At 52.3% G+C, this 20,983-nt stretch overlaps 1 protein-coding gene and 1 long non-coding RNA gene across 10 annotated transcripts in view; one reads left to right on the top strand and one right to left on the bottom strand.

Annotated features, from left to right (window-relative positions):
* Window positions 1-20,983, bottom strand: part of ATP6V1C2 (ATPase H+ transporting V1 subunit C2) — a 60,985-nt gene that overhangs the window by 25,823 nt on the left and 14,179 nt on the right. For 7 of the 9 annotated variants that reach the window (XM_058682535.1, XM_058682531.1, XM_058682536.1 and 4 more), the window contains exons 4-6: window positions 7,475-7,560; window positions 6,549-6,578; window positions 1,265-1,359 (exon numbers count right to left, since the gene is read on the bottom strand). In XM_058682535.1, the coding sequence (XP_058538518.1) occupies window positions 1,265-1,359; window positions 6,549-6,578; window positions 7,475-7,560 (211 nt within the window). The remainder of the gene's footprint in view (window positions 1-1,264; window positions 1,360-6,548; window positions 6,579-7,474; window positions 7,561-20,983) is intronic. The other 2 variants (XM_058682534.1, XM_058682537.1) reach the window with 1 other exon arrangement.
* On the top strand, window positions 291-2,035 carry LOC131484356 (uncharacterized). The gene is made up of 3 exons (XR_009248184.1): window positions 291-814; window positions 1,173-1,417; window positions 1,726-2,035. It is a non-coding gene; the product is annotated as an uncharacterized LOC131484356 (long non-coding RNA).

Here is a 20,983-nt window from a genome sequence, read left to right as displayed (position 1 = left end):
GCGAGCATTGTCCCGAGCGGACTCAGAGAGTGGCCTGAGCGCCCCGCCCGGCTCAGCCTGGCCTCGTTAGCGCAACGCGGGGTGCGGCCAGCCCCACAAACTACGGGGTGCTTCTGGGCTGGTGACAGAGGTGCACAATACCTCCGGGAAGCCACACCTGGCACAGGTGCTCTGGGCAGCCCCCCCTCAGAGGGCTTTCCAGAACCACTGCCCAATTGTCGCAGGAGGGGCCGGGACCTCTGTGATGTAAGAGTGGTGAAGCAACCGCACCCAGATTCCGGAGCCTTCTGGCCCCACCCGAGTTCCCAGAGACACAGGCCGGGCACCAGCGAGCTGTGAGGAGAACGCAGGGTCCCAGGGGCCCATCTCCTCCGCCTGACCTGCCCAGACACACCTGGGTGGCGCTGGGCTCTGAGGAGACAACAGGAAGGCTTTGTTCCTGGCCTGGCTGAGACTCTCTCTCCCGGCCACTCCAGGAAGAGACCTGCCCTTTCAGGGACTCAGTTTATGGTGGAGGGAGGGGGACAGACAATCAGCGCTCACCCTCAGCGAGACAAGCAGGAGTCAACAAGGCCGCGAGACCCCCACCATGTCCCAGAGACCTGTGCCACCGGGCTTTTATTTATGAAGTGACAGCTGGAGGCCATCGCTTACCGGACTGGTGGGATCAGGGGTGCGGCACTCACGGGCCTCCCTTGTGTCACAGGCCCCTCAGAGCAGGAGCCTGGGCCCCTGGGGATGCCTTCCATCAACGCCTCCCAGGACTTAGGGCTCCTGGGCCAGACTCTCCACAGAAGCAGATAGTTTTCGTCAGGTAAACACTCGGGGGTGGGGGGTGGGGGTGGGGGGGTTAGGCTCCCATCAGCAAAGAGCAGGAGGGGTGTGCCAAAGGGACACCGGGGTCCGGGCTCACCGCACTGGGGGCTCAAGAGCAGGTCAGGGGAGTGTCCTGTAAGGTGCAGCCGCCTGCCGGGTGACAGGGCCAGAGGAGGTGCAGGGAGGGCAGGTGCCCGCCTTGAAACGCAAAAGCCCCTATCCTTGCCCAGGGCATGGAAGGCCACACCTCAGAAAGGCACCGGGCCTGGTCAGGGCTGGCAGGAGGCAGGTGGGAAGGGGACCCCACCCAGCCTCCTGGCTCTGGCCTCCCAGAAAGTTCCTCTTTGCATCACCAGGGTCCAGACACCAATGCAGATCCACCCCAGATGGTCAGCTATCCCCGGTCACCGAAGTTTCACTGTCCCCTACGCGAAGGCCCTTCTCTTACCTTTGCTAGAGTATCCACTACGCACACCAGCGGCTGCTTCGCAGGATATTTGGCCATGTCCCACTCAAAGTGGGTCACGAAGGATGTTAAGTCGACTGGAAGAAACACATTTCAACAAGTGAGCGGGGCTCTCCCCATCTGGTGGAGACCAAGGTTGCCACACCCCCGGGCCAAGCGTCCCCCCTTGAACCGAGAGAAGCTGGAGGGCAGGCTGGGGGCCCTGGGAAAACACTGTCCCCGGGGGAGCAGGACACCGAGGCAGCGGGCTGGCCTTCGGCAAGGACCCGCAGCAGCACCCACAGCCCCTCTGGAAAGCCCGCCACCAGCCCCAGGGCCGCTGGACCCGGCGCACTCCTGCACCCCAAACTCTCTCCCAGAGATGTGCAGTGGGGAGATCCCGCTCTCCCAAGAGGAGAGCTTCTGAGGGCCGGGCTGATTCCCCGTCTTTTCCTGCTGTGTAGGACACACACCCCTGCTGGGTTATTGTTCTGTTTTGAAGTACCTCCAAGATAAGACTCGCCAGAGAGCCTCCAGCCAACCCTCCAAGACCACAGAGCCAGTTAGGGTGCCGCCTGCCCTCAGGGCGAGCTGCCTTCTCGCCTCCCTCGTCCAAGCCCTGGACGGAGTGGATTTCCACACACGTGGTCTGTTTTAAAGAAGGCGTGTCGAACCCTGGCAAAATCCTAGAAGCTGCGACTGCTGTTTTTACCACCCGGGGTGGGGGTGCCCTGGTCACTGTATGTCCTTTATATAAGAGTCTATGTACAGGGAGTAGACGAAGTCGGTGTTTTCTCACCACGTGTCCCTTCTCCCCTTACTTTCTCCAGAAACAAACCTGAACCTGCCGCCCTCGGGAGGTTTCTAGTTCCCTAATCAGCCGCGGGCGGACGGGCGGAGGAAGGAGCTCTGGAGTTTGAGGTCAGACAAGACACACTGAGTGGCCCTGGGCTGATCCCGAGACCCGGGGCCTCGAGCACATTAGCATCTAAGTCCCTTTGCACCTCAGTCTCCTGACCTGAGAAATGGGGCAGGGAAAGGAGGCCACACGGCTCTCCGAGCGCCTCCTTTCCAGATCAGCTCCATGCACACTTAGGGAGGGCTCCCGGGGGCCAGCTGCTGGAGACACCCAGCCCATTCTCCTTCCAGTAAGTCAGGTCAGCCTATGCGATGCTGACACAGCCCCCCAGGATCCCGTGAGCCTGTGCAAGACCAGCCTTCCTATGCTAGATTCTCACCCCGGGATACGTGCACGCCTGCCCTTCCCAGTACGTCCTTGGGCGGATAAAAGGGACACTTTTGCTCACTCGAAGGTCAGTCACTTACGCTGAACGTCAGCGCGCTACCCTGAGGGGAGGAACAGACCACACCCCCTAATTTCAAGGTGCTCAGTTTCTTAGAGAGACAGCCAGGCAAACGTCACACCACAGTGAGCGGCAACAGAGTGTATCAGGGTGCTTGCTAAGGGTGGGAGAGACGGTGTCTAGCCCCCAGGGAGGGCACGGAGGGCGGCACAGGGGAGCTGGAGGTGACCCGAGTTTGCCATGTGGCCAGCGGGGGAGGGCGCTGGGTGTTAGCGGAGGGCGCCTGGGGGACATCCTGTGTGGGGCATGGGAATCTCTGGGACAACCCGGTGGAGCAGGAGGGCCAGGGCAGGGTCATGGAAGGCGGCGCCCGCACTTTCTCCCTGTGGCGAGCAAGACACTGGGGCGCAGCTACGGAGCCCCCCATGATGTGCCAGAGATCGGCCCCACGTCGACTCCAACAGCGGGGCTGAAGAGGTCACCGAGCGGGCCGGGACACCAAGCATCCAGCGGCTACGCGGCCAGTCAAGGGCACGCACACGCTGGGGTTTCTGGGGGCTTTGCGGGAGAGAGGTGCAGGCGTGGGAGACAAGAAGGCGCAGCTAAGAGGGGCCACAGCTCTGGGCGCAGAAAAGGGAGGGCCGGCCCAGCAGGGTGCAGGCACCATGGGCCACCAAGGAGGCCAGGTGGAGGGAGGGGACATGCATTAAGCCGGGCAGCATGGGACGGGGCAGAGGGGAGAGGAGGTGGGCTCAACCAGGGGCAAGTTGGAGGCTGATAATGACCGCAGGCGACTCCCCAGGAGCCACGTGGAAATGAAACGGGGCTCGGAGGAGCGACCCAGCCCTGGCGGCAGAGGTACGAGCGCACAGGAAGTTGAAAGCGCCTTATATAAGGACGCCGTCGCCGCCCATGACAGCCGTGAGGGTGGGGGACGCTGACTGCCCACCTTGGCCAGGACACAGGAATTACCTCATTCAACCGAGCTTTCAACCCTATTAAGTACTGTTATCTTCCCCACCTTAGAGGTGAGGGGATGGGCACAGGGTAGTTACCTAACTAACACCCACTACGAGATGAGACGGTGACCGCGGAGCACGTGAAGGACCACGGTCCCGCGCGGCCCGCCCACCGTCAGGTCACAGCTCCCCTGCGGGGGAGCAGGGGGCTCGTGGCCCATCTGCGCAAGAACCACATGCTGATGCGTCTGGGCCAGTCGCACCTAGAAGACGGCCTTCAGATTCCCACGGTGCCGGAACAGACGACAGGCACCAAGGTGGGGCCCTGATCCGATAGGACAAGCGTCCTTGTAAGGAGAGACGCCAGAGATCGCTCTCTCTCTCTCCCCCTCCCCATGGGCTCACACCAAGGACGCAGCAAAGGAACCAACCTCCCGGCACCTTGACCTTGGACTTCCAGCTTCCAGAACTGCGGGAGGTAAGTGGCTGCTGTGTAAGCACCGCCCCCCCCCCCCCCCCCCCCGCCAACCCCAGTCTGTGGTATTGTGTTATGACACTTCAAGCTAGTACAGATGTGGGGATAAATCTGGTATTAATATGGGTTTGGGAACTGCCACACTCCAGCAGGGAACGATTTGTGCAAGGGCGCGGGCCAGGGAGGAACCGAACAAGCATATGAATTATGGGGGGGTGGGTTGCAGTCAGAGGCAAAACCAGAAGGTCTTCTCGACTCCCTCTGGGGCAGCCGATCCCACTCACGGAGCCCTGGCGAGGGCCACGAACGCCGGCCACATGCCGTCCACACCCATCACCTCTGGTGACAACATGGTCTGAGGCCGGTCCTCCGTCTCAAAAAGCCACGGCCCCCTTGGGTCTGCCCATCCTTCCAATACGGCAGCCTTCTGCCTGCCCAGGGAAGAACCGCCTCCCCTCCCCTGGCTGGGGTCAGAGAGGCCTGGCCTCCGAGGGAGCAACTCAGGGCTGGGGCTGTTGGCCAAGGTCGAGGTCAGACCGTCAACAGCAGCTCGTGAGCAACCGTGATGTCATATCAGAACCCAAACAAGGCCTTCCCGGCAGGCAGAACGAAGGACCCGTGACCACAGGGGCTGCCGGTCAGCCAGCCAGATCTCCAGGTGTTTGTGACTTCCGTCACATTCTAGGGTCTGCGCCAGGCAGGGGTGTGCTTGCCCCGCTTCTGCTACAATCCAAAGCATCCCTGTCCTTCCAGCCTCAAAGCTCGGTTGGGGGCGGAGGACAAGCAGAAACACGAGATGCCGCAGCCAGGCTAGGAGCCCTCGAGGGGATGAAGTCCACTGACAGGTGAGAACACCAAGACCCAGCCAGGTGACCTGCCAAGGTCCAGGACCAGGTCTGACCGCTCCAGGGCTGCTGCGGCTGCTGGCTGGCCGGGCAGCGCTGCCCCACCCCCTCCCGCCGGGAGATGGCTTAAACCCCACCTACTGGGGGCAACACTGAGCCTTCCAGTTAATCGTGTCAGTAGCTAGTCCCGTGGGTGTCCTGCAGAAGAAAAAGAAAAAGGTTTCCCGGCCCAAACGATATCAGGAAAACCTGAGCCAAAGTCAGTCTGAACAGAGGTCTTGACTGCAGTACTTTTCAGAGCCTTTACACATTGTGAATGTCAGGAGTCCTTGGCAGGAACACTGCTGTAGAGCCCTTGACCTTTATTTGCACAGGGCTGGTTACAGAACAAGGCTTAGAAGCTCTGGTCTCAGAAGTCACAGGGACCCGATTCACTGGTGGGGGTGGGGGAGCTGGAGACAATGAAGCAGATTATGTAAACAGATAAAGCTGAATTTTCGGGGCGCCGGGGCGGCTCCGTCGGTGGAGCGGCCGACTTCGGCCCGGGTCACGATCTCGCGGTCCGCGGGTTCGAGCCCCGCGTTGGGCTCTGGGCCGACGGCTCGGAGCCCGGAGCCCGCTTCGGATTCTGTGGCTCCCTCTCTCTCTCCGCCCCTCCCCCGCTCATGCTCTGTCTCTCTCTGTCTCAAAAATAAATAAAAACATTAAAAAACAAAAATCTTAAGCTGAATTTCCTCCTCCCGAGATGAGAGGTGGCCCTCAGAGTAGCTGCCATCTGCACTGGGGATGGGGACAGTGGAGTGATGGCCTCTAGTTCTAAGTAACGTGAATTCTGAGTAGAATATAAGCATCCTGATTGCTATTAACTTATTTATTTTATTTTTTCCTGACTGCTATTGTAATGTGAGCTCGAATCCTCGTGCCTCAAAGACCAGGTTTTGATGCAGAACAGGAGCTCTCTACCTTAAGTCAGCTCTTCGGTCTAGCCACCTGCTGGAAAACAAGTCCAGCTGATCAATGAAACAAAATAATTTTTTATCAGCGCCAGCAAGAAATTTCCACATAAACAAACGGATGGCATGTGGAAAGGTATTTGGAGAAGTGCCAATTGGTAAAGATTTGTGCTCATCCCGAATGGGTTGGCTGGCCTTAATTCCACCAGTTTGAGCCAGTTGGAGAAAACCCAAAGCAAAGGGCTCCTTCTTTCTAACGCTGAAGCCAGGAGTGGCCCGTTGGGGCGCAGGGGCTCCCCCAGGAGGCTCAGGAGAAGAAGGGTCCTTGGCCGAGCGAACCCCCTCAGGGCCACGCAAAGCTAAGCCTGACATTTGAGCCGCCAGGGTCCACCAAGCAACCGGCTTCCAAGGGTGGGCAGGAGAGGGGACACTGAGGACAGACATCCAAGCGAGTAGAAGACCACGAGCCGAAAGATGCAGAAGTCCGCCTTGAACTCGAGAGCCAGGGCACTCCCCACTCCTGGAGGCATGCAGTGCTCGGGCGGAAAGGCAGGGCAGGCACGAGAGGGAGGGAAGAGGAACAAAACCGGCGATGGGTCGTACGGATACGGTGACCAAGGTGCCAGGGTGTTCCTCGAGAAATCCCCCGTGACCCCATCACCGCACCCCTACGACCAGGGGAGAATCCACCTTCCCAGGGGCATGCGGGCATCACACCAGGCACACTCACGGCAAACAACGCATAACCTACTCTTTAAACATTTCAGTTTTTCCTTCAAACCTGCAACGTAATAAGGGGAGGGCGGTTATTCCACTGCGTTAACACACGAAGCCAAGTTCAGGTTGGGGAGTACGAGCGTTCCCATTTGTCCAGTTAAGCAAGCAAATAACACGGCCTTTTATGGGGTTCCCAAGAGGGGACAGTGAACACGAACTGATGTGTAACGAGTGACAGAAGTGGTAAATACAGAATAACACGTGCAGCACCCGCGCACGCATACAGCCACACGTTTAACGACCTCCACGGAGTTTCAGCACGGAGTTCTAAAGTTCCCAAAGCCTCAGAGTTTCTGTCGTGCACATTGTAAGTGCACTCAGTCGGTACACGATTAAGGGGCCTGAATGTCTCCGGAATCCGAAGGTCTCTAGTGGACCACAGGGGAGACGGACGTTCAAAACGCGAACACAGGACACAGAGCAGTTTTGGTCTCTCTCGAGTAGCTACTGGGCACAATGAAGACTGAAGTTGGAGGCTTTCCTCAGCCCCTCAAGGCATTTTCCAGTGTGGCGACAGGGATAAATGGGTGGGGCAGGGGTGGGAGGGGTGGGGGAAACGGATGGAATTTTCCACGCAGGATAAGAGCACAAATTGATAGACGTGGCAGGTAGGCCAAACAACCGTTAGCCCCCACCGACCCCGTTCTCCCTCCCGATTTCTACAGGGTAAGCAACGCCAGGTTCTGGGGCTTTAGAAAGGCCGCCGCTGGACCACAGACGTGCCCAGGGGCATCTCTTCAAACCAGTCGTGCTGCTGGGCTCAAAACAGCGAGCACGGCCCTGTCCGACGTGTCAACTCAGACGCTCCGCGGGGGCTCGTAACATTTCAGCACGGCCAGGGCCACCGATGGGCTACAAGCGGCTGGGAGAGCCCCGGCTAAGGACATTCCAGCGACCTACCTCCGTTGGCCAGGAGGTTCTCCGGAACCTTCCCCTTGGAGTCTTCCATAACTTCTACCACGCTCTGGGCCATCCTCTTTATGAGGCTTCAGGAAAAGAACAAGAGACCATTAGACCAGGAACGTGTCCTCCGAATACTCACGCTGGGTGCCGCCCTCTGGGGAACCGTGGGGCAATATGTAGGCAGACACTTAAAATGTGAACAGTCTTTGAACCAGTATTTCCACTTCTGAGAAAGTAGCTTAAGGAAATAGGACAAACAGAAAAAAAACAAAACACCGTTCTGAATAAAAAGATGTCCTTCCCCAGCACCGCTGCTGACAGCGGAGAACCGGAAACCACGAGAAGATTCAACAATGGGGGGATTGTTGGAGGAAATGATGGTATATCCAACGGAGGGATTATTAGGCATCCGTTGGAAATAAGGTTTACAAAGAACTCCTAACGTGTAGAACAAGGCATGTATTATAATCTTCCGTGGAAAAAAGCCCCAAGGTCCGAATTTATGCAGACAGCGTGGCTGTGACCATGTGAAACTGTTCTTCCGACTTCGCGTATTTCCGATCATAATCCGTAATGATAATTCGGATCATCGTAATGATAACTGAATTAATACTGAGTATAGTTCAGGATTGCTTTTATAATGAGAAAATCAAAACTGTTTAAGTCTCCAGCAAGGATCCCAAAGGATTCAGAAAGTATGAGAAAGGACGGTGGGCTGGCAGAGCATAAGGTTGTCAACATCACTGTTGTATACCTGAAACTGATGTAACATTTAAGGATCCAGGAAAGAATAAACCAAACAAAAAAGGTCTCCTCCCTCCAACCAAAAACAAAGCATGAGAAAAGAAAGGGAAGTACAGGATTTCAAGGCAGAAGGACTCAAATTCCCACGGCTCTGCCAATTACCAAATGTGTCATTCGTTTCTCTGTTTTGGTTTTAATTTTTTTAATATTTTATTTTTGAGAGAGTGCGAGCGCGCAAGCGGGGGAGGGGCAGAGAGCAGGGGACAGAGGATCCCAAGCGGGCTCTGCATGGACAGCAGAGAGCCCAATGCGGGGCTCGAACTCACGAACCGTGAGATCACGACCTGAGCTGAAGCCAGACGCTCAACCGACTAAGCCACCCAGGGGCCCCTGTTTTGTTTTTAATTTTTAAGTAGGCTTCATGTCTAACGTGGGGCTCGAACTCACAACCCCGAGATCAAGAGTCGCATCCTCCACTGACTGAGCCAGCCAGGTGCCCCTTGCAGGTGTCTTGTTTTGTTTTGTTTTTCCTTTTTCTTTTTAGTAATCTCCACACCCAAGGTGGGGCTCAAACCCATGACCCTGAGATCACGAGTCACACGCGCTTCCGGCTGAGCCAGCCAGGCACCCCCAAACGTGTGATTTCGACCTCATTTATTCCATCTCTTTGTGCCTCAGTCCTTTTACCTGGAGGATGCGGAGTACAGCCCATTTTGTAGGATTATCACACATATGAATACAACAACATATTAATACAACATATTAATCAGACACCGCGTTATCTAGGAGCAAGTGTCTGCTCCTAGAGGCTGAGCAGTGAGAAGTCGGATCAGAAAGCAAGCCAAACTAGGACCCAAGTCTAAAAGCCCTGAAGACCCAAATATCTGCCTTAGGCGCCCCCCGCCGCCCCCCCCCCGGCCACACCTTCCCTTGGCTCCCATGAGGGAGGCCGCGTCTGCAGGCAGCGTGGATCAGGTCACTGAACTCCAGATGGGGAACATGGCCCTTCTGCTCTTGCAGACACTGGCCGTGTTGGCCGCTCAGAGCGTGAGGCCAGGGGGCTGGGGACCAACACAGGAAACTGAGTCAGAAGGGCACTGAGAGGCCCCGGATAAAATGAAGAGAGGGAGGGCGGAAAGAAGAGAGGGAGGGAGGAACCTGGTCTCCTAGCAGAGTGACATGTATTCGTGGTCAAAATCGGAAAAAAATATCAGAAAAAAGAACGACCGTTTTCCTCCACCCAAGAGGAAACACGCACTCTCATTCCGGTGGGTTTCCAAAGCCTTAACTCTTCTACAGTGTATGTGGCTTGAGGTTTTCCGTCCATAACACCGACTAGTTAGTGGAGTCTACCAGGCACCCCATTCTCTCATCATTATCTCCTTCGATCCCCGCAAACACTCTAGAGACGGGCATCATCCCATTTTACAGATGAGGCCCAGAGAAGTAAATCGGCCCCACCCGCCCAGTCCGGCTGAGGACTCCCAGGCTCTCAGCCACCCGGCCACGCGGCCGTCTCTACAGTCCCCGAGACCCATCCTGGGCTCAAGTCTTTACGAACGTGTTGGGAATTTCCTAGAATCGTAGCTCGCCTCTTACTAATCATAACTAATGAGAATTCTTTTGCCAATGCGTCGTTACCCAACGAATCTGTTTCCTCGGCCGTAAAGTGTAGATGATGCTGTGCCTCTCACGGGACTATTTGTGGAGTCTGATGCAACGCACGTGATGTTCCAGGCGCGGGGAGTTTGTGGCAAACGTCTCCAGTTGTGTTCGAAGCAGCCTGGTGGACCGCCTCCGGGCTCTCTGCCACCCCCCCTGGCTCGTGGGGACATCAGGGTGGGCGGGGGACAGGGTCAGAAACCTCTCCCCTCCCTTCCCCTGCAGCCTAGGGCTGTGACAATGCCTCCCCATCTGCCTGGCTTCGTACACCGTCCCTTGTGGGTCACCTACAGCCCCCACACAAGTGTCTGTCCCTTTACCAATGGACTCTCCTCAAATTCTCCTAATGTGAGTGTCTTTCCGTTATCTGTTGAGACTGACTCGACACGTTCGTTCATTCGTTTGCGCATTCATGTGGCAAATTCCATACATTAAGCAACTGTGTGCCCAGCACTTTCATAACGCCATGGACCAAACAGAGTCCCTGCTCCTTGGAAGCTTCTATCCTAATGCCGTCAACAGCTCCTCTGTGATGCTTTGAAGTAATTATCAGTCACCCCGACCACAATGCCGCTGCTCAGGAAATGTTTGTTGGGTGAATAAATGAACTCTTTTTAAAAAGAGGAACCGACCAGCAAAAAAAAACCCCAAAAAACCCCAAAACCAGCAAAGGGCATGAACACGCTATTCACAGAAGACAAAAACAGGCCATTCGTAGAGTCCACGAATCTATGAAAAGAGGTCCAGCCCTCCTCAGCGCCTAAGTAACACCCACCCTTCCTTCCAGGTCAACCTAAAAAGAGAACTCACTCACCATTTCGGTGATGGCTTTTTGCCTGCTCCCGATTCTAGCCTGTGTGAAGTTTTTAACAATAACCAGGATGGCCACACGCCTGCCCTCGGGCGGGTACACGACCACGGAACATCTCAGAATAACGTGGTCCGATAAAGCCTAGCTGCTGGAAAGATCACTTACGGCACATAACAAAAAGGGCCCTGGCTTAGCTGTGACAATTAACTACAGTCACCAGGAAACTGTGGCATTACGGAATCAGAGCGCTTGTCTTCTTGGAAGGAGCCTGAGAGTCTGCGTGATGTCTCCCTTTGGCGACGCTCCAGTCCACTGCGAACACGTTTTCAGGACCAGAGCTTCCCGTTCCTGATGTCTCTTGCGTGGCATTTCGCTGCGTGACTGTATCACAACTACTTCTCCTGGACACGGGGGTCGGTTCCCTGTGATCGCATGTCGCAACGACACACACGTCTCGCACGCTTGTGTAGGCGGAATAAGTTGTTAAAGAAAAACTCCTGTCATAAAGGGTACGGACGTTTACAATTTTAACGAACAGGCCAAGCCACTCTCCAGACATACAGAGGCAGTCTACGCTCCCACCAGCAATGGACAAGAGTGCCCGCTTCCCTGAACCTTCGCCAACGTTAGGCATCATGAGCGTTTAATCTCTGCCAATCTGATAGCTGAAAATTTTTATCTCATGGTTGCTGTGATGTGCGTCTCTTTGATCATGAGTGAGGCTGGCCATCTTTTCAGAGATTCACGGACTCTACAAACGGCCTGGTTTCTTCTGTGGCCGGCCCACCCAAATCCTTTGCCGGTTTTTCTGCTGCCTTGTTCCCCTTTTTAAAAAAAACCGACTTGTAAGAGCTCTTAAGGATCTCAGGAACTCAGCTGCTGAGACAGTGCTTTGAGTCAGGTAACATCCTCACTTCGAAGGTGAAGACGTGAAGACTTACGTGGCTGAAAGGGGCCCTACACAGGGTGACAGGTGTCCAAGCAGAAACCGATCCCAAATCTACATGACTCCAGAGTCCATGCTCCTCATTGCTAGCTTACACCACGCTCTGGAGCTCTCCTCTAGAAGACCTGACAAAAATGTGCACTAATCCAAAAGGGAAGATGTACAGATCGTATTTTTAATCAAAAAAGCAAACTGCTGGGGCGCCTGTGTGGCTGAGTCGGTTAAGTGTTGGACTTTGGCTCAGGTCACGATCTCACGGTTTGTGAGTTCAGGCCCCACGTCGGGGCCTGTGCTGACAGTTCAGAACCTGGATCCTGCTTCGGATTCTGTGTCTCCTCCTCTCTCTCTGTACCTCCCATGCTCATGCTCTGTCTCTGTCTCTCAATAATAAATAAACATTTAAAAAAAAAAAAAGCAAACTGCAAACACCGTGTCATCTTGATTGGGGTGTTGGGTACCTCGGTGTCTGTCTCTGTGATGTAACCATTTGGGAGCCTGGAGTCTACGGAAGGCTGAGACCTTAAATTGTGGTTAACTTGCTCATCAGTTTCCGCTCTCAGCACAGTGGCAGCGACCCCCTTCCCATCCCCCAGCCGCATGGCAGGCACCTGTGTGTTCCTGGAATGACTTGTTCACAGTCTATGGGAGCCAGGGTGGCCATAAGCGACCCTGTCCTCAAGACACTGAGGATCTGTGTTCCGATCGCTGCTTGTGATCACACAGGTACAAAGAGGGGGTTATCATTGTTGTTGTACCTCCCTGCACTGTGCAAGCTCCTCCCCCTTCAGCTACAGAGACCTCCAAGGGGTTTAAAGAGCTTCTCTTCCCTTCATTTTCCTTTTTCTCATGTGGCAGTCAGACACGAAGACTAGGACATTCAAAAACAACTGTGTACATGGGAAACATTAGAAAATGAGTGTTCAAATCCAGGGAAGGGCTCAGAAAACACCTGTGGCGACTGTATCTTTACACGTCAGGCTGATCCTTGGCACAAAGACAACAATTTAAAATAAACACAAGCAGGGCGCCTGGGTGGCTCAGTTGGTTAAGCGTCCGACTTCGGCTCAGGGCACGATCTCACAGTCCGTGAGTTCGAGCCCTGCGTTGGGCTCTGTGCTGACAGCTCAGAGCCTGGAGCCTGCTTTGGGTTCTGTGTCTCCCTCTGTCTCTGTCTTTCCCCCGCTCACACTGTCTCTCTCTGTCTCTCAAAAAATGAATAAATGTTAAAAAAAAAAAAAAACTTTAAATAAACATAAGCAAAACTAATAACAAAAAACAGCAAATCCAGGGAGGGAGGAGGATATGATTTCCAGAGTTACCACATCATTAGACTCAAATGTCCAGTGTTCAAGAAAAAAAATCACAGGGCATACAAAGAAGCAGGAAAGCACTGCTCATTCAGAGGAAAGAAATGAAGGAACGTAACATGATGGCAGATCCACCAGACAACGACTTTAAAGCAACTGTTTCAAAGATGCTCAAAGAACTAAAAGATGATGCGATGAACCTTAAGGAAGCAAGCTATGAGCAAAACAGAAATATCCATAAAGAGACAGAAAATCCAAAATAACAAAGAAAAGCACCAAAAAAAAAAAAAAAATTCTAGAGCTAAAAAATACAGTACCTGAAATGAAAAATCCACTAGAGGGACTCCCAGGCAGATTCAAGCAGAAAGACTCATCAAACGAGAAGACAGGATACAGAGAGTATCAAGTCTGAGGAATAGAAAGACCAAAGATTGAAGAAAAGTAAACAGAGGTTAAGGAACCTGTGGGCCCCATCCAGCAGCCAATATATGCATTGTGGGAGTCCCAAAAGAAGGAGAGAGAGAAAGGGGTGGGAGAACATTTGAAAAAATAAGAACAAAGCTGAAGGACTTATACTTCCTGATTACAAAACTCACTACAAACCTACAGTAGTGAAAACAGTGTGGTACTGGCATAAAGACAGACAAACGGACCAATGGAATAGAACAGAGAACCCAGAAATAAACCCTCAGATACATCTTCAAATGATTTTTGACAAAGACGTCAACACCATTCAGTGGGGGAAAGGACAGCTGTTTCAACACAGAGTGCTGGGGAAGCTGGAGATCCACACATAAAAGACTGAAGTTGGAGCCCTACCTCACACCATATATAAAAATTAACTCAAAACAGGACAAAGACTTGGACCCCTACCTCACACCATATATAAAAATTAACTCAAAACAGGACAAAGACTTGGACCCCTACCTCACACCATATATAAAAATTAACTCAAAATATCACTAATCAGCACTAATGGCATGGAGGGAACAACAAATGGCCCAAAAACATTTAGAATAAAAGCTCAACCTCACTCGCTGTGAAATATTTTTCACTTATCATAGTGGCATATTGAAAGGATTTATGATTTCAGCACTGGCAAGTACTCTGGGAAACAGGAATACCAATGCCCTGTGGATACAAGGTGTTAATCGGTACAGCCTAGTTACAGAGTACTTTCAGAACAGCCATCAAAAGTCTTTAACACATAAGATACTTTTGCCCAGCAATTTCACTTCTGGGAATTGGTTCTTCTGATAATCTTGCTCCTGTGCACAAAACCATCTACACAGAGATGCAAAAGACATCTCTATGGTACCAGCAAGGGACCCAGGTGATAAAAATGGATCACCAAGAAGTCTCTAAAAAAGAAGGAGGAAGCGGGGTGCCTGGGTGGCTCAGTCGGTTGGGCATCCAACTTCGACTCAGGTCATGATCTCGTGGTTCGTGAGTTCGAGCCCCACGTTGGGCTCTGTGCTGACAGCTCAGAGCCTGGAGCCTGCTTCAGATTTTGTGTCTCCCTCTCTCTCTGCCCCTCCTCCACTCATGCTCTCTCTTTCAAAAAAAACATTAAAAAAAAAAAAAAAGAAGGAGGAAGGTCTTTTATGGGTTGCCATGAAAGGTTGTACATCTTTGGGTATAAGGGGAAAAAAAATAGGGGCACCTGGGTGGTTCAATCAGTTAAGCATCTGACTTCGGTTCAGGTCATGATCTCGCGGTTTGTGGGTTTGAGCCCCACATTGGTCTCTGTGCTGACAGTTCAGAGCCTGGAGCCCGCTTCGGATTCTGTGTCTCCCTCTCTCTCTGCCACCCTCCCCCCTGCCCCTTCCCCACTCTTGCTCTCTCTCTCTCTCTCTCTCAAAAATAAATAAACATTAAAAAAAACATTTTTAAGGGGAAAAAGAATAATAAATAATACCTATAGGTATGGTCCCATTTTTGTAAAAACAAAAACAAAAGCCATAAAACTACACGCTTGTATTATGCATGGAAAAGTCCATAAAGATTGGCACTATATTGTTGAAATGGTTTCTCTTATGGAATAGAACTGCAGAGGTGGGATCCGGATTTTAAAACTACCAGCCATGTATTAATAATAAAGCAAGAATAATGGTAGTGCAAATGAACAAAGCAATGAGTAAATGAAGTATTAAATTCAAGGGCATGCTGCCTGGGCTCAGCTGGTTAAGATTTCTTTCAAATTAACCTTGCCAGTCAAATGGGGAGCCAAGGGGAGAAAGTGAGAAAGATGGGGACGGGGAGGTGGGGGCATCACCCAGGTGTGAGGCAGGGCAGGTAGGGAACTGACGGGGCGAGGGGGGGGTGCCCTTCAGGAGCTGGGCAGGCAGAATCCAGATGCTAGAACCCCAGGGGAGGGGCGGGAAGAGGTCGGGAAAGAAGGGCTGCCTGGGCCCGGTATGCAATGAAAATGCTCTTTCTGAGAACACTGTGTGGCACCTCTCAGCGCTGCTGATTTCTGGACCCCGAGATCCAAGGGGGCTGTTCCCTCCGGTCCTTGGGACCCAGGATAACTCAAGCACTGAGAGCACAGTAGGACAAAGACCCCTGAGATCTCTGTCTCCCTCTTCTCCTCCTCCCGAAATCCCATGCTCACCCGACCGGCTGTCATGAAGGGCCCCAGGGCCCTTCCAGACCCTTCTTAGATGGACAACGGACACACAGGAGAGGACTAATCTCCACTCACCGGAGTGCCCCTGGCCCAGGACCCAAGCACAGAGGACAATCTTCCTAAAGGGTAGCCCCACTGCAACCACGCACAGCAAAGCTTCGTGTGTTTCCTCCTTCCAGAGCGCCCCTGTGGGTCCAGCTTTCATCATGGCGCCCCCCTTCGGCCGGAGGTCGGCTCCCACCTGCCCCACCCCTGGCCTTGTGGGAAGACAGGCTGAGTCTCACCCGCCCAGTTCGCTGCGGAGTGTGGTTATCAGGTTCCGAGGCCCTGAGTGCATCCCTGGGAAGCAGAACTGAGGGCTTTCCCCCCTTCCCCGGGTTTTCTGGATAATTCAGGCAAAAGCAGACTGAGGTTAGTCTGTTTTTCAGAATTACTCCAAGCCTGGGAGTTGAGGGCCAACAGGTGACTGGGAGGGTTGGAGGGAGTTTCCATAGGGTTTTGAAGCAAGAGTAGCAATAACTTGTCTCTAGTGAGCTGTCCTCGGGCCTCATGCACTTTGTGTACATGTATGTTTCCATAAACCAATGACAGAGGAGGCGAGGCCATGGTGAGCTCAGGAAACTGAGGTTCAGAGAGACGAAGACACTTGCCCAAGAGCCCTCTGCTGGTGGCCTTGACATCAGCTAGTACTACCCCCCTACCCCGCCCCTACCGCAAGCCTCTGTCCACGGCAAGAACTGCTCTCAGCGCACCAGCGGCTAATGTGTCCCTCTCTGGATAATCAAAACCCCAAGCACACCCCGCGGAGGAGGAGGTGGGGGGGGAGGGGCTCTGATAGGTCCAGCCTCCCTTTGCAGCCACACAGAAGCCCTGAGAAGTGAGGCCCACAAGCTTCCGCACAGCTGGTGACTCACAGAGCCTCTGGGCACCTCACCCCGCTCCTTTGTCTCTGCTTCCTCCTCGGTGGCCACAGGACAATGAAATCAAGATGCCTTGCAGCAATGATCAGGAACAAGTGACTGGACTGTGATTCTGTGACTTTCTTTTAATAAATATAAAGATCCAATGAGGCCTCTGAGAAGGTTTCCCACTCGGGGCTCTGGAGGGCTCTGGCCACAGAGATACGATGCTTTGAATTCTGACCTTGCTTCTTAGAAACTGGGAGTTGCAATAAGGGACCAATATTCTCCATCCTTAGAGGGATCCCCTCTGCACACCGTTTGTAAAGCCATTCAGCAAGATTCGCCATCGTTCCAAACAGAATTTGCTTTGGCCAAGTTGGCATTACGCAGCTGGATTTACCCACACGGTCGTTGATGATCCTTGGTTCTCTTCAAAAACCAGTCTACCCTCAGAGAAAATTTGCTCCCTAAGGGGCTATGGCCAAGGAAGGCCCCTTGTTCTGAAGGGTTACTGAAATGCTCCGGGGTCCCACAGCCTTTGAGGGGTAACCAGGCAGTCCCCTAAGCACCTGGCTTAGAAGAGAGACTGGGATTTGCTCAAGGTCTGGAGCATTTTCCAGAAAGTCAATCCACCCAGCAGCCCAGGCACCGTGCCCAACTGCAGGGGTCCCACCCCCACGGGGCTGGGCCCAGCGCCCACAGTGTGAACAGCGGCCCCGGAGTGGTCCAACCTGCGGCCCGCCCCAGAAGGCACAAAGGCCAGAGCCCGCAAATCACAAAACCCAGTGGCTGACGCGCACCTGAAAATATGCTTCCTCTTGCGGGTTACCGAGAAATACGCATTAAAACAATCACACCTCATTTTCATTTCGCCAGGTAAACGACAAGAGTGTTTTCGAGGCAGTAAACTAACAAGGGTATGATGAAACAGGACTTCCTGGCAACCTCACTGGAGAACAATTTAGCCATATGTACAAACCGCTTTAAATATGCCTATATCCTTTGACCCGGTAATTCCACTTTTGGAAATGCCGCTGTAGGAGGCAGCCAAAAATGTGGCTGAAGATGTACGTGATGATGTTAATCAGGGTGTTATGAGAATAGAATGAAGTAAGTGTTTTACTACCACGAAAAAGAAAAACTTAAAGAAGCCGTCCCTCCATTAAAAATCCTTGACATTAGGGGCGCCTGGGTGGCGCAGTCGGTTAAGCGTCCGACTTCAGCCAGGTCACGATCTCGCGGTCCGTGAGTTCGAGCCCCGCGTCGGGCTCTGGGCTGATGGCTCGGAGCCTGGAGCCTGTTTCCGATTCTGTGTCTCCCTCTCTCTCTGACCCTCTCCCGTTCATGCTCTGTCTCTCTCTGTCCCAAAAATAAAATAAAAAAAAAACATTAAAAAAAAAAAAAAATTAAAAAAAAAAAAATCCTTGACATTAGAGTCACGCCTGGGTAGGGTGACAAGAATATGGTCTGCCCACAACGGTAACTAAATGGTTAGTTTACCATTGTGTGGGGCCCCGGTTGGAAGGGCCTTCAGAGACCCAGGAGAGATGGGGACTTATTTGAGGTCACACGGCCTGGAGGTAGCCGACCAGGGTAAAAATAAGACCTCCGGTTTACACTAAGAAAGTGGATTTAATAACAATGTTCTTTCATAAAACCTCTTCTTGGGGGCGCCTGGGTGGCTCAGTCAGTTAAGCGTCCGACTTCGGCTCAGGTTGTGATCTCACAGTTCATGGGTTCAAGCCCCACATCAGGCTCTGTGCTGACCGCTCAGAGCCCGGAGCCTGCTTCAGATTCTGTGTCTCCCCTCTCTCTGCCCCTCCCCTGCTCATGCTCTGTCTCTCTCTGTCTCTCAATAATAAATAAATGTTAAAAACCAAACAAACAAACCCTCTTCTCATTTAAATTCCTTGTCTCTTTGCACTACGATAATTTTTTTTTTTTTTTTTTTTTTTTTTTTTTTTAACGAAAAGAAAGCAATAGACTGTTCAGGCAAACATTTTCTCAAGGCCACAGAGTGGGGGCCTCCCAGCCACTCTGACTACGGGACTCCCCTCACGGTCAATCACCTTCTAGGGCCCGTCAACACACATTTCATGGTAAATCGGCAGGGAAGGTGTTACTTCTCTTGGTTTATCTGAAAGCACCCAGGCTTTCTATTTGCATGAAATGCCCAAAACAGGCAAATCCATATAGCAAGTGGTTTGGGGGGATGGAGGAGGGAGGGGGTGGTGGCGAATAGGCACAGGGCTTCCTTCTGAGATGATGAGAAGGTTCTGGAACCAGATGGTGGTGATGGCTGCATTACTTTGGAAATATACCAGAGACCAATGACTAGCGCACATCGAAGGGGTGAATATTCCAGTGTGTGAATTATATCTTAATTTTTCAGAACACGCCCCAGCCTTTCTCTTGGCTTTGAGGGTGAAGACCCAGTCTGGAGGAGAATGTCAAGGACGGATTTGGCCCTTTAGGCTGGATGTCACCACCTTCTCCTAAGCTCCTTGGCTCTGCTCCTTCCTTTTCCATCACGGCTATAATTTTATAGTTCCCACAAACCTGCCTGAGCCCTGTCCTGGGTCACTGTCCGAGGCGGGCCACGTCATCTTTCTCCAACTTTCCTTCAATGGTTTCCTCTCTGGTTGTCTTGCCTTGCTCAGTCTGGACCCCTCCTGTTCTATCCTGCCAACGGCAACCAGAGGGATCTCTAAAAATATACAGCTTAGCGTGCCATTGGGCCATTTCAACTACGTCCGCGGTTTTCCAAGAAGTTCAAATATTGATGTTCGAGCTTCTGAGCAGAGTTTACAAAGAACGCTCCTGCCTGTCTGGTCTTCTCCTTCCCCACCCACTCACCACTGCCCGTCCCGTGCCAGCCTCCTCTGCAGGCACCTGGAATATCTTGAGCCACCTGGATGCTGCTCACCCTTTGTGACAACAGCCCAAGTGCCCCTCCTTGTGGCAAGTCCACCCCTAACAAACACAAGAGAGCATCGGATAACGCCCCCACCCAGTACATGCTGCTTCTTGCCCTCAATAGAAACACACAGTCCATTATGTCCCAGGCAATATTATGCGGGAGTGCTAGTGAACAAAGCGACCACAGTTGCTGCCCCCATGGGGCTCCCTAGAAACTGCCCTCCACCATAGCAGTTATCATACTGTCAGAAGTGTTGGTTTCCTCATCTGGGTGCTCCGTCAAAACAAAGAGAGCTCTGAAAAATTACGAATTGTACGACCACCAGCTCCAAGGAAAATACAGTGGTTCCTGGAAAATGCACAGATGCCCAGCAAATGCTGGCATTTGCCTTAAGATGTGAAGCAGGATGTTGGACCGGTGCTCCTCAGAGCCATCATGGTCCTCCCCCATTTTTGCTTTGTCCACGTGTCACACGGGATTGAAATGATCTCTACAGTCATCTACCTCTTCTCCCAGAATGTGATCTTTTCAAAGAATGGCCATTTCCTTAAACAACAACAACAACAACAACAACAACTTAGTATTCCCCATGTCCACAAAATTCTAAGTACTCGATGCAACTGAAATAGTAAGCCTAGCCCATGACAAGGGGGCCATGTCCTGGGACCACAGGGGACCCCAGGCCTTAGAAGGTCCCCAGGTGACCTTCCTCCAAGCCACATCCATCCCATAGGGCCAGGAAGCAATCCAAAGGTTTGAGGGTCAAAGGGGATGTGTGTACCCACACTCTGTGTACCCAGGACCCCAGCTGCCTCAACGGGTAGGCATTTACCTAAGAGAAATTAAAAACATATGCCAACGCAAAGATTTTACATGAATGTTCATGACAGCTTTCTTTTTAAGAGTCCCAAACTGGAAGGCATCTAAGTGTCCCCCACCAGGTAAATGGATAAAGAAATTGGGGCTTACCCATAAAATAGAATATTACTCAGCAGTTAAAAAATGACTGTTAATAGACACACAACAACATGGATAAATCTCAAATAATGATGTGGCATGGAAAACCCAGACCAAAAAAAGAAGAGTACACACCATCTCATTCTTTTCATACAAATGTTCTACAAGACGCCAACAGTCTTATAGGGACAGAAAGCATATCAGCGTTCAAACTGCTGAGAAGGAAACTGATCACAGAGAGGCACAAAGAAACTTTGCGGGGGAAGGATATGTTCATTATCTTGACTGTGGCGGTGGCTTCACAGATGTGTGTGTCTCAAAACTCATCAAATTGTCCACTTTGAAAACTTGCTATCTATGGCTTATCATTTGTCTACATAGAGCCATAAAAAAAAAAAAAAAAAAAAAAAGCTACTATACCCAGGCAGCGTTACTTAGCTGTCAAGTTCATATAAACCCAACATTTGACAACACGCTTTATGAGAACGGGTTAGGGAAATGCAGACTGTCCTTCATTGCGGGTGGAAAGGCAAAAGGGTCAACCCAGAGACATCTGGCGACATCTGTCAAAGTTACAAAAGCATAGGACCCTCAGACCCAGCAGTCTGCCTCTGAGAATTCGTCCTGC

Source organism: Neofelis nebulosa, chromosome 9 (assembly GCF_028018385.1).
Source record: "Neofelis nebulosa isolate mNeoNeb1 chromosome 9, mNeoNeb1.pri, whole genome shotgun sequence".
Lineage (NCBI taxonomy): Eukaryota > Metazoa > Chordata > Mammalia > Carnivora > Felidae > Neofelis > Neofelis nebulosa.
Note: the sequence above shows the minus strand (reverse complement) of the source record. Positions and strands in the feature narration are given on the sequence as shown.